General features: G+C 41.2%; 1 protein-coding gene across 2 annotated transcripts in view; it reads right to left on the bottom strand.

The window, feature by feature from the left end:
- Itga2 (integrin subunit alpha 2) overlaps nt 1-5,978 on the bottom strand; it is a 95,256-nt gene extending 89,278 nt beyond the window's left edge. For both annotated transcript variants that reach the window (XM_047555032.1, XM_047555033.1), the window contains exon 1: nt 5,782-5,978. In XM_047555032.1, the coding sequence (XP_047410988.1) occupies nt 5,782-5,851 (70 nt within the window). In that variant the 5' untranslated portion in view covers nt 5,852-5,978. The remainder of the gene's footprint in view (nt 1-5,781) is intronic.
- Between the last annotated feature and the right edge of the window lie 8,196 nt (nt 5,979-14,174).

Here is a 14,174-nt window from a genome sequence, read left to right as displayed (position 1 = left end):
CTGACCTTTTAACATAGTTCCTGATTTGTGGTCAGAGACCTGGTCTAGTCTCTTCATTTGACTCATCTTATTAATGCCATGTCTTCAATTATTCTCTAGAAATGGATGATCCTTAAATCTCTATCCTCATATCACTCTTTTGTCTGCTCCTAACACCTCTACATATAACTAACTTCTAATTAAATGTATACACCTGGATGTCTTAACTCAACATGTGCAGACAAACCTGATCATCTTTTTCCTCCCACATTCTCTCCTCCAGCAATTCTTCCTTCAATACATTGCACTACATTAATTGATATTTCTACATCAGGGACTTAAGCATCTGCTTCGTGTCACCAAGTCCTGTCTATACTTCTTCCTTAACACCTTTCAAATAGGTCCCCTACTCTGGTTCCCTACTGCTGCTATCTGAGATTTTACTACCAACATCTCTCATCTCCCCAAACCAGTTCTTTCCTAAATGGTCTTGGTGCCTTCTGTATACCCTGATCCCTCTACCCTCCTCCCTGCCACCAGACTGATCTGCCCCAGCAGCAAATCTGATCTTGCCACTCCCCTGCTCAAGGCCCTTCAAAACCTCCCCATTGTCCTGAGGGTAAAACTCAGGTTATTCTCCCTGGTTTCAAGGCCTCATGGCCTGGTGGGGCTGTTTACCTTTCAGATCTCATTCTCACTGAATGCCTTGAGCACCCTGTTCTGGGCATAAAGATCTTCTGCTTTCATGGAGACATTTTCCCATTTAAGAACCTAAGCATCTGACTCAAGAACCAGGAGACTGGATCCTGCTGCTAGTTAGATTACTCTAGGATCACTTGCAGGCATTTTACGTGATAAAGCATTGGACTCCATGATTGCCAAAGTCCTTCAAAGCAGATTTAAATCCTAATAAGCCTTTTCCCCCCCATAAGACTCCAGAGGCTTGACACACCAGTGTATTACACTGATATTTCTCCATCCTCTAAACCGAACATTTAGTTCTTCATCACTTATTAATTATATGCAAAAATATGTCTACTGTGTTGCAACTTAAGTTGTATTAAAATAACTTTTAAGTTAATAAAAAAACGAAGACATTGAAGAGAAAGCTCATCTTAAATTTAAATAATTTAGAAGTTCAAAGACAAAATCAGGGACTCTTTTTCTCTTTCTCTTCATGAGGCTACCCACAGTACATTGTCTTTATCTTTAAAGCTAGCAGACATCATCATTGTAAAATAGCTGCTCTGAACTTCACATCTACACCTGGCAATATGTTTCTTAACCAATGTCTGTCTCTCTTATAAATGAAAAAAATTCCCCAAAAGTCTTATAGCAGATTCCAGGCCCCATGTCTCATTAACCAATATAGCATGATAGGCCAATGTCTGCATTAGATGGTGGGTGGCGTGTGCCACCAGACTGGCTGAAGGCAGTCACCCACCATCTCTTCTGTGTCTTCTAGTTGGGCAGAAGAAGGTGGTAGCTAGATAAATGGACTTTTACTGTAAATGAGGATGATGGGAACAGAAACTGGTTAGGCCTCTTTCAGGGCTGAGACAATTTCCTTTCCCCATGTTTGGATATGTTTCCAAATAGATTGCAACCTCTCTGCACCATGTTTCAGATTTGCTCTGATTTGACACTGAGCCTATCACACTGCTTCTGAAAAAGTAAGTGCTTCATAAAGATATGATCAAATATTAGATTTATGGAGTTCAGCCACTGTGGATCATCAGAAGGGGCATAAGAATCACTGTCATACACAGAATCTATTGGCTCAGAATTTGTGATATTAGGCTTTTTCTCTCCAGAGGGCCATTCTTCTGTGTGTTCTTCCTGGAAAATCACTCATCACCATGACAACTGGAAGAAACATGACAAAGACTCTCCACACCTTGATCAAAGTTACCAACCTACGAAGTTCCTCTTCTTTTGTGCTGTGCTGAATCTTTTTGTATTATCCTAAGCTGAATAGGGCTGGCAGTCAAGGCTAAAGCTTGTGGCTTTGGTGATAATATTTGCATGATGTTAGGTGACTTTTGTCCTCAAATATTTCCCCTGAAATTCTTTATCTTTTACATACTAACTGATCATTTGTCTTTATTTTGCTGGATATCTAAAATTCCATCATTAGAAGATCATTTCTTTATGTTAAAAAGCTTCTTCCTTTTAGTATGCTCAAGACTGTTAGCACATGAAGACAGGGAACAGTCATCATCTGTTTTAGAATGAGTTCATTTAAAGTGATGTAGTCATTGACTCTTGGTGTTGAAATCTACCGGTCTTGGTGGCTAACTCACAGGTGGTATAGGTAACACTGGAATTTTAATTTGTTAGGAAATGGGGGATGGCAGTGATATGTATGCAATCATTTCCAAATATGACTATACATCAGCAATACATGAGTAATGGTTTTTAAATATAGAATCTTGAGCCCTCATCCATGAATACTTTTCTAACACCAAACTTGGATGAATCAGGTGTAGTCAGAACACACAATGGTACATACCATTTACCGTGTATTTATGAGGCTTGGGAATATATGTGTGTGTGTACATGTATGTAGTGTGGATGTCAGTGTGTGTTTTTGTGCAGAAAAGAATGGATGAAATGTTGGATAAGTAGGCTGCAGTCAGATGGTGAAGGACTTGTAATGACATGCCAAAAACTTTGGACTTTACCCTATGTCAGAGGGGAGCCACCAAGTGTGGAGTGATTGGACACAGATAAGTGTTTTAGAAAGATAGCATTGGTGACAATGAGGAGAAGGAACCGGAGGAACAAGTAAGCAAATAAGAAACTGAGTTTAAAAGCTCCAGTTGTCCGGATACAACAAGACGAAGACCTGAACTGTGTGGTGGCAGAAGTTGGATGGATTGCTGGAAGAACCAATAGAATCTCAGGGTTGATTGTGAGATTGAAAACATGGGGACAAATTCCTGGGGTCCCTGTTTGAAAGGCAATACTGCCATTAAACCTTAGTACACAAAACAGGAGAACATTGGAGGACAGGTGCTGAATTCAGTTTAGGCAATGCTGAGTCTGGCATGTGTACAGGACATCTGGACTGTAAAATTGGGAAGCTCATGGAAACACTAATCTAGAACTTAGGCGAGGAGTGTGGTTGGAGATCTTGACTTGGGCAGAGAGCTTGTTCAGAGAGAAGCAGTACAATGAAGAGGAGGATTCTGGGTGGAACTCTGCAAACACCACCCAGATAAGGGCCAAACTGATGAGTCTCTCTGCAGGAGACAAAGATAGAGTACAGGAAATTAGAAGAAAAACAAGAGAATAGAAGTCAGGGAGGTAGAGGGTGTTTCAGGAGGAAATTAAATCTTAAAAGGAAGCTGAGTGCAGGGGTGCATGCTTGTAATCCCAACTACTCAGAAAGCTGAGGTAGGAGAGTTTTGAGTTCTAGTTCTAGTTTGCCTGGGCAATCTAGTGAGACCCTATCTTAAAGTAAATTGAAATAAAGAACTAGGGATATAACTTAGTGATAGTGCACTTGCCTAGCATGCATGAGGCCCTGAGTTGTTCCATCTCCAGAAAGGCAAGAAGGACAAGGAGAAGAAGGAGAAGGAGAAGGAGAGGAAGAAGGAGAGAGAGAGGAGGAGGAGGGGGAGGAGGGGAAGAAGAAAGAGGAAGAGGAAGAGAGACTTTTTTTTTACTATGAAAGAAATTAGAATATTTACAGACTGAAAGAAGTTACATTTGTGAGAGAATTTAAAGATCTACATTAGAGAGAGTAAACTGCTCAGACCGCACCAGAGGCAGTAAAATGTGAAGTAGCATCCAATTGGAAGAAATGGGCTGTTAACACACTGTAGAATATAACTTCACTCACTTTATAAAGTTATAGTTACTTATCCTCTAAGGATTTTATTTGGTTTTCAGATTATCTAGGCCTCCTGGGATCTCTCTTCTATCCTCAACCTGTCTGTGAACAACCTAAAATGATAAATATGGAACTTAACTATGATTAATACATAATACAACTTTCTTTAAGCACTTGTGAGCAGGTTTATGGAAACAGACTGGAATCTAAGGATTCTCAGGTCATATATTACTAAAGTGGTTTGTGTGTTCTGGAGACAATGTAAGATGAATAGATATATACATACCTATGGAATTTTAACTTTGAGTTTATATTACACAGTTGCACATGCATGGTGTGTTTAATGATGAAGAATGCTCATCACCCTATTACATATAGAAGTCAATGCCATAAAAATTTTAACTGGCCAAGAGATTTCAATTATTTATGTTAACCTCAGATACCCAAAGTACCAAACTGATGCTACTTTCCTAAGAACCTCAATTGATATTACAAATGACAAAGCCTTATTATAATTATTTCAAATCCCAAAAAAGCTTGTTCCTTGAATACTCAAATAACTGGAGCAGGAGGAGGGAACAAATACACAGAATATTTTAACAGATGTCATTTTAAATCACCTCTGCTTGCCTGCTTGTGTTGAGTTGTCCTTATTAGAGCTAACCGCAGGTGAGAAGCTCTGTTCCTGACTCTATGCCTTGCAGCAACACATTCCTCTACAGTTTTTCACTCTGCTTTACAGAACAAGTCTCGACATTTCAAAGATTAGAAAATGATGTTATGTTTCCTTAGCTTCTTTTAATACTGGTAATTGATGAGAGATGCAAAGCTTCGTTTCATATTTCTATTAACTCCTCAGAAGGCTGTAGTGTTCTAGGGACCACTTTTCAGTGTGGAATATAACTTTGTTGGACTAAGTTTCTTCCACCATAAAATACAGGACTGGCAGAAGGTCAGCATTAGATAATAGTTAAGGAAATATTTACCTTCTTTGTGAAAACTCTTGAAAATCAGAGACCACATTTCTTTGTTTGTTTTGTCATTTTTCAAACTACAAGATACAATTATGACTCCTTCTCCCCGCAAGCAAACTAAAGTTCTTATACTTAGGCACACACTAGGCTCTGGAAAGAAGTCAGGACAAAGTACTCCCCTTGGTCTCACAGAGGCTCAGCACCCATCCCTTCATTCCCTCGCTTAGTGTAAAAGAAGTCCGGGTCATGAGTGGTCCCACTGAAATTGGAGCTTCTGCTCCTGCTTATTCAGGCCTTGTGGGGCCCAAGATAAGAAAGTGGAAGAAACTGGCCCAAGTTTACATTCTTTGCACTGACGATGTTATAACAATGAGAGGAAGGCAGAAGGGAAGGAAGAATTCCCCTCTGCCAAGGATTTAAGAGGCACATGGCTTTTCTGTGTCTTCTATGGAAATGAACACCAGCAATGAGTTCTGAAGTTAGAAATGGGGGCATAAATTTACACACTCTTGGATTGAAAACTAAGCATTTTAGTCCTCTGCAGAGTTAATAGGAGTTGGGGAGCTCCTGGCTGCTGCTCTGCACTGTATTCCGTATTCCCCTGGTGCTGGGCAGGTGTGGTACCTGATTGACAGCGGAAGTTAGGCTGCAGGACGCACAGTCTTAGGACCACCCACAAATCCCCAGTTCGTGTGTGTGTGTGTGTGTGTGTGTGTGTGTGTGTGTGTGGTGTGCCCCGAACCCAAGTGGTCAGGGAGGTGCGTGACAGGATGAAATATGTCTCATGCGAACTTGAGACCCACAATTGTGAGGGTGGAGTGGGACAAGGGTATATCTCTCCAAACTTCTCCAAATGGCTGGGAGCCCGGATCCACGTGGAATCAAAGCACAGACTCACGCTGCTAACTCCCTAGCCCCACATAATCCCTCCCTCACACGGCCAGCACCCGTGCGGGTGTCCTGCAGCAGATCCGCAAACTCCAGACTTACCTTGAGTGAGCGCTAACACCAGGCGCAGCGGTAGCCGCAGAGGGGCGCCCCCTGCCTGTCCTGGCCCCATCCTGGATCTGCTCTGGGGACTGTAGAGGCTCTGGGTTTGCAGAGAACCCTGGCCGAGGGATACTAGAACCCGGAGACTGCAGAAGCTGTCCGGAGGGCTTCTCTACTTGCCTGGGTAGGAGCAGGGAAAAGTGGCCTGGCAGCTCCTGCAGCGTAAGGACCCGCCCCTGTTCGCCCCTCCCGCTTTGGCAAACACCGGATCTGCCCCTGCCACGCCCCGCCAAGTCCCAGCCCCGGGCCCCGCGGCCTGCACCGCGGCGTCTCCACGCCCCCAGAACCGCACCTTGATTCCCTTACATCCGCCCAGCCTCGTCATCCTGGAACCGGGAAAGGGGACCACGCGCCTGGCAGCCTTTTTCTGCCCTGGACAAGACTGGCTCTGCACATCCGACTGAAGAGCGCCAGTCCTGGCACTACCCCGCCCCCTGAAAACTGGTCAGCCCACAGAACCCTCCCAGATCCCCAGGACCATGCCAGACCCTCTGCAGCCCTTGTCGCTCTCAGTCTTGTCAGGGGGAAGCCCGAGTCCTACACCTACAGTTCACCCACAGTTACTATGGGCTGAGCGGTGCGTCGCTTTCTGTCTTTCTCACGTGGGTGGAGAACAGGACGAAAATAAGCGCGGAATGACCAGGTTAGAAACTAACTCATCAGGAAAGATCTGCTCTCAAGTTATGATTATCCGAGGTGCTATTTAAGTTAGACCTGCAGCTGGAGCGCCATAAAGGGGTTTTGCGTGTGTGTGTGTGTGTGTGTGTGTGTGTATGTGTGTGTGTGTGTGTGTGTGTGTGTGAGAGAGAGAGAGAGAGAGAGAATATCATCGTTTATTTCTCCCGAGATAATAAAGAGCTGAATTGATTACTGAGTTAAATGATTTATTTCAAGACAAACAGGAAGGGTGAGAACCCATATATGAACTCATGACTCTTCCTCTTCTTCCATGTTACACCATGACCGTTTTCTTCCATTCTTTCAGTCTCAGATCTGGAAAGAGAACATTCTATAACTGTATCTGAGATAATTTCACTTACAAACCTAAGAAATAGAGTATTCACTTTTTATCTCTAAATCTCATTTTTTTCCCTAAGAGTTCACCCACACATTCCCAGCACGTTGCTGAAAACAATTCTTCCAGTAACTACATATTTTGAAGTAACCAAGTGTTCTCATAAATTAGAGTTATTTGCCTAATCATTTTTATTAACACTATTCAAATCTTTATGGGGCACTACTATGAGCAGAATGGGATACTACCACTAGAAGCAAAGTGGTTCCAGGTAGGAAGGACTTAATTATTTGAGAAAAGCAAATGCTTTTTAAATTAAAAAAAAAAATCATAGATGGGGATGAAGTCTTGAATTATTATAGTATTAAACCGATATTCATCAGATGCTGCTGCTTATGATCACAAGTATTAATTCAACACCTTTGAACCAAAAATACATAACCTCAGGTCCTTTCCTGTTTTCTTATCTGTCACTTACTAATTCTACTTACTAATCCTGACAGTCAGTGAAGGCATTTTTTTCTGGCCTGTCAATTGTACTCGTTTACTTAGTAAGATGCCAGCTACCACCTGAGAGCTCTTAGGTGGCCCCTGACACACAATCTCTGCTCCTCACAGACGTCTTGTGGGAAGTCAGCCAGGTTTCAGGGAGATGAATATCTGTCTGTTTCCTTCTGACTCACTGAAATGTGAGTAAGTGTTTGGAACAGACTCTTGTTTGGGAGGCAGGATGGTTCCTTTAATGTTCTTTGTCTCTGGGTGCTGGAAAGCAAAATGATCCCTTCTTTGTTTTTGATCTCAGAACGGGACATATTCACCTTATACTGCCACGAGGTACAAAATAGATCAAGAGCTGTATTTTTCCATAGCAAGCATAAGTCTTAGAAAATAAAGAACAAATTCCTGTCTCCCACAAATTTAAAGAGCAGAAAGTGTCCCTGAGACAAAACAGTTTGCGAACCCCTGCCTCACACACCCTTGGAGCTATCCTGCCTAGGTACAGTTGAGTTTTACACCATATTCTGTGCAAGAAGTAAAGAAGGCTAAACCAGGTGTTATGGTTTGGATATGAGGTGTTCCCAGAAAGTTCCTGTGTTAATGCAGAAATATTCAGAAGTGCGATGGTTAGATTATGAGAGCTGTAACCTAACCAGTCCATTCTGATTTGAATGGGTTGATTGGGTGTTAACTATAGGCAGGTGGGACATGGCTGGAAAAGGTGGGTCACGAGGTGAGGGCCCTGGAAGGCTCATCCTCCCTGTGTCCCTTTTCCTAACTCCTGCTTCCTGGTGGCCAAGAGTGGAGCAGTGCTTCTCTACCACACCGTTGTGCCATGATGTTCTGCCTTTTCTTGGTCCCAGAGCAATGGATTCAGCCCACCATGGACTGAACCTCAGTTGCCATGAACCAAAATAAACTTCACCTTCTCTAAGTTGTGATTGTCAGGTACTTTGGTCACAGTGATGCATTAGACTCTTCAAATAATTAAAGAATAGTTGCTTCTGTAGATTATTTCTGTTTGCCCTGTGAGATAATAAAACGGATCTTTTTCAGATATTTATTTTTAATTGATTTTAAATAACAATGAGCCCATTATACATTAACATAAATATCATAGTGTATATAAAAACTGTATTTCCTAAAATAAAATAATCCATGAAAAGAGTGGCATTTTTTTCTACATTTTTTTGTCAGTGTTTCTACTATCTGGCTTAAAAATAGACACTTTGATTTTCATAATGCTTTGGCCTTTACTCTGTTGTGATATGTAATTTTGCTCAAATTATAAAGATTAATATGGAGTCACAAAGATAAGTACTTGGAAAAACAGGGGACAAGGTGGATGAACCTCTAATATTACTGTTTGTTGCTAAAACACTAGCTACAATGTGGAATCGAAACCATGTCAATGACTTTTCCTACTTTGTGTATCAAAAGTTATTATCCTACTGCCCACCCTCACTTTTGTCTAAGTTCCCAGCACCTTAAGTATGATTCCCAGTACCCCTCATTGTGTTTGAATCCTCAGGGCAAAGTGTCTGCTCAGTGAAAAAGGCAAATAATGTCTCAATATTGTTATGAAAATAATTTTGACATCACTGGCCACTTGAAAGGGTCTTGAGACATACTCTGAAAGCACTCAGGCATGGAACAGTCTTTTCCTTTTCTTAACTCGAGGCAGGAATTTTGTTAGGGGATTGCTTCAGGTAAGTTGTTCCCAGCATTCCCTTCTGATCTCCTTTAGCTTCATGTCCTGCTGGTCTTTGCTTATTCCATTCCCATATCATAATCACTAAACAAGAAACCTCTGCTTTCCTACCTAGGGCCATCATCAGGCCACCTGCCACCACACTGTCCTTCCCCCCTGCCATGGCTCTCTGTGCCACCTTCCTTTTTCTGTTCTCTTTCAATAGTTCAGAATGACATTCTACATAATCTCTTACTTATTTATTTTATTTGTTCTAATTTGTTATACATGACAGTAGAATGCATTTATACATTTTGATAGATCATACATAAATGGAGTGTAATCTCTCATTTTTCTGATGACATATATTGTAGGGTCACATCAGTCATGCAGTTCTGTATGTACATGAGGTAATGTCTGTTTCACTCTACTATCCTTCCTTCCCCCATACCCGTTCTCGTCCTGCAGATGCTAATTCACAATGAGGGGGGATAGGGAAGAATAGAGTTATATAATCTTTCTATGCTTCTTCCTCTCCCATCTCCAGTCTTCCCTTTGTACCTCATCACAATTTTCTTTCTAAAATGCAGGATTGATCTGCTGGAAATCTTTGACTATCTCTAGGATCAATTCAAGCATCTTAGCACTTAAGATCCCAGCGGAGCCCTGACCTACCTCTGCAGTCTCTGTCAATGTTTTCCTCTGGCATACAACGTTTAGGCCTGTTTTAATCAGGTTTTCTCTACTGCTACTGAAAGATCTCACCAGAGCAACTATACAGGAGGAAAGGTTCATCTGAGGGCTCTTAGTTTCAGAGGTCTCAGTCCATAGAAGACCGGCTCCATTCCTTAGGGCTCCAAGTGAGGCAGAACATCATGATGGAGGAAAGCAACTCACGTGATGATCAGGAATCAGAGAGAGAGGTCCCTGCATGTCAGATACAAATATACACCCCATGACCATGCCCCCAATTCCCACCTCCTCTGGCCACACCCTACCACTTCAGTTACCATTCAATTAATCCCTATCAGGGAATTAATTCACTGATTGTGTTAAGACTCTCACAACCCAATCACTTCTCCTCTGAACTTTCTTGCATTGTCTCACACTTGAGTGTTTGGGGGACACCTCCCATCCAAGCCACTGCAAGGCCCAATTCATCTATTCACTGACTCACTCTCCCACTTTTCTTTACTAATTCCTTAGCTTTTTTTTTTTTTTTTTAACTTACTTACAGTGTCCTCTTCTTATACTTCATTTCTTCAAATTCTATTTTAGGGGTCTAGTTAAATCGTATATTATTTGCCCAGCCTCTTGATTCTCCTGACTTTTGTTCCCCAAAATAATCTTTCTTTTTAATGTATTATGGTGTGATGAATTTAGCTAGATGTGCATTGTCCACCTTCTCACTTTAGTACTGAATCTCTGACTCCTTATTGGTATCATGAGTCTGGTAAATAATAAATTCCTATTAAATAGTTACTATTTTGAAAGGATTTCCTAACAGTTTCATATTTCTCCTTAAACCTAAAAAGGATAGGGAATGTGAAATTCTATGGAAGTCCCGGAAACTAGAAATGAAGTAAACAGTGACTCCTGAAATATTTTTCAATGAATGTTAGACATGACTGAGCAAAGCTCAGAATCCACTGAGCCCCACTCACCCACGGGTCTCCAGGCACTGGCTGAGTCACAAAATGTCCCAAAGTAAAAGAGATGCTTCCAGTTAAAAACAAAGGACAAACAAAAACATAATTATATGTCCCCCATCTATAAATTCATTCATACTTCTATTCTAGCTCCACTGGGGTTGACTGTTCTTATGTCTTTGGTGTGTGGCAGTTGTGTCAAGAAATCTGCCAGGTCTACCCATGGGGCTTTCTCAGAGTCCCGTACAACTCATCTCTGGTAGTTGTTGAGTCACATAACCTCACCTCCTGTTGACACCTGATCCAGATTGAATCTATCGGTTCTTTCTTCTAAGGAATTGTATTCAGGAAATTCTAGAGTCTTTGCTGACCACATGGGCTAAGAATTTGTGTTCTCCTGGGGCAACAGTTTAATGAGTATGGAAGAAGTCAATCTGCAGTTATTCATAGGCTATAGAGATAAGGAGATGAGAGACCAAGAAACTGAGGTCAGGGTGAGAAAGAGAGATTGAGATTGTTTTAGGTCTTTGTCTCTTCTATTTTCTATTTCCAGTTATGTGGGAGATCAAGCTTCCTTTCCTACTTTTAATTCCATGATATGTCCCTGCACCCTCCAAAGAACTGCTCTTTTCATCTTCATCTAGTGACAACAGGCTTCTATTCCTTGAAGTAGACTATCTTTAAGACAGTACTCTGCTGTGGGATATCTTTAAGGGCAGTGAACATGTCTCATTAACTTCTTTAACTTACAGCTCCTAAGACAAGACCGACACTGAGCTGGTAACCAATAACTGTTATACAAATAAATACATTTATTCAGCTAATGCCTAGTGTCTTCATTTAAGATGAACCTGAGAAAAGAAAAAGTTAAGAAGTTCATCGCTTAGAACATAGAAAAACTCAATGAAAGAGAAACATTGTTCCATATGTACTTTAGATTTCTTTTCTCAAGAAATTTGTCAGATGATGAATCAAGGTTGCCTGTGGCAGTTTTCTCTGGAAAATTTGGATGCTTCAGCTAGAGATTAATTCAAGGGGAAGAAAAAAATCAATCTTACTTCAACTAGCCTAAGTCAAAGAATTTTGAGTTGAACAATTATGAAGAAATTTTTGTTCAAGGTACCTAAAGAGGAAATGAAAAGATGTCAGGAGCAGTGAATAAATCATTGTTTTGAAAACTGAGTCCCACTTCATCGATTTCTGCTTGTTCTTCTTTAGTCCCCTTATTTCATTTCTTATATTTCTTACCCAACTCATTCCCTGCTCCAGGGAATGGTTCAACAGTCACAAAGTTTCATGATAAGTGGCACCTTTGAACCCTGGACTTGGACACTTGTGGATACTCACAAAAAGACAAGAGCAAAGCTACTTTGCACTCCTCTTAGGACTGTGTGAATTCTTGGCTTTGCCTCTCAGCCTACCTGCTCCGTTCTGTAGAATGACTTCCACTTCGACTTCTCATCATTTCCATTGCCTTATAACTCACCCTGCAAGTGCCTTTACTTTTCCATGATCTATCTCTGGATTCTGTAAGACCTAATTTTAACTCGGGTCAGGGTCTTTTTCAGTTTGACACACTCATAAAACCACTCAAGATTATTTTTTTTCCCTTAAAATCCTCTCCTGAGAATACATAATCTTTGATTCTGCAGGTACTTTGTATTCTTTTCTGAAGCCAAGACTTCTCCCTCAGTCATTTTGCTACTTAACTTTTAGTGCATCTCATGGGTGACATTAACTCTTATTTTGTTTGAAGTAATTTTGATGCTACCATTTAGATTGGAATCTGTTCTTTCAGATGGAAACGCATTTCAAATGTTTAACATCAAAAAGTCAAATGGAGCCAATATTCCCATTAGCATTTATTTGACTGGCAGACAAGTGAGATATGTTTAGACATCAAAAGAATGAGCTCAGTGAGACTGGGAGAACCTCAAAAGATCCTGAATTTCAGTTCTGCCAGGAATTTTAATCTTTAATCAACATGTAAATCTTTTCTGTTCTATGCCTTTACTATGAAAAGCAACAGCTCTTCTTGAGTCACAAACTTTGGCTTATTTCATGGCTTAATATTTATCTCCAGGTTTCCTGCATAATTCTCTTCCAGACTTTTTATCTCTCAAAAATTCTTATAATTTCTACCAAGATCCTTCACTTGGATTAAGTTGAGAATCTTGCAACAATCACTTTGTAACATATTCGTTCACTTATCTATTTATTTAGCATCTCCTGTGTTCATATTTATAGGCTAAGCACCAAGGTGAAAACTGGAACTGTTTATTCTCGACTGTCTTCGATGACTTTGAAATCTTATTACCAAACACTGTCTTTAAAGTCTTGCTCTAGTTGAAATCACATGTTGCACATGATGAGTGAATGTGGAAGTTTGATCTGTTTGTGCCATCCAGTGGAGTGAGAGAACATCCGGACACATTTTTCTTTAGATTCATTATGAATCATTATAAAATCACAATTGTATGGAAAGTAGCTTGTGCCATCTCAATACTCTAGATCTGCAGGTAAATGAAGATGTTTTAAGGCTTACAACTGAGGGGAAGTTTTCACATGGTAAGCTATGGAAACAGTTTATTTTCTTGTTGTGGCCCATGGCATAATCCCAGAGACAGTGACTTTCATACCTGAATATTTACAGTCTCTGCATATAAATGAGGACCTATTTGGGCAAATGTGCCAATGTCCTTCTTTTACTGTTCCCACTAACATGTCTTGGGTCATCATACTCTGAACTATTTCTTCCTGTGCTCAAAGATCAGTCCTGGCTGCTGCCGGCTTCTGTTGGCTCATGCCTATCTCTACCACTGAAAGGCTGTGGGTTCCCAAACATATCCATGATTTGTGATGACATCAGACTTCATGGTCCCAGGTCTGCTTGTGAGTTTGCCTTAAAATGAGGAGGCTGGTGCTCTCCCACAGACTCAGGTTCTGGTAGAGGGGTTTCCCAGAAGGCTTGCTACGCGCTGATGCGTGCACACAGTCCAGTGAGATTTGCCCATAGCAGCTCCCAGCCCAGGTCCACACTCATTCAGGTACATACAGTGGGGTCAAAAAGAATTCACATAAAATTACTATATCATTCCAAGAAACAGGGTTTCCTCCTAACCCTCGGCTCAGCTTCTGAGTCTGACTCAGAGATTTTCCCATTATATTTCCTTACAATTTGGTTTCTGTTCTTTTCCATTCTGTATCTTCTCCCTTGCCTAACTGCCCAAGTTCACATTATATAAAGGGCAAAATCTAACTCCAGCCCTCACACAAGCCTCTGCATTCTGTACTTCCATTCTCTCTCTCTCTCTTTCTGTGTACATGCACTTACTTTTTTAGTATAAGATTTTAATAGTAGCCAGGCACCGCTGTGCATGCCTGTAATCCCAGCAACTTGGGAAGCTGAGGCAGGAGGCTGGTGAGTTCAAAGCCAGCCTCAGCAAATCGGTAAGGCCCTAAGCAACTCAGCAAGAACCTG

The sequence above is a fragment of the Sciurus carolinensis genome, chromosome 6 (genome assembly GCF_902686445.1).
Source record: "Sciurus carolinensis chromosome 6, mSciCar1.2, whole genome shotgun sequence".
NCBI lineage: Eukaryota > Metazoa > Chordata > Mammalia > Rodentia > Sciuridae > Sciurus > Sciurus carolinensis.
This window is presented reverse-complemented; position numbering and strand designations above follow the sequence as displayed.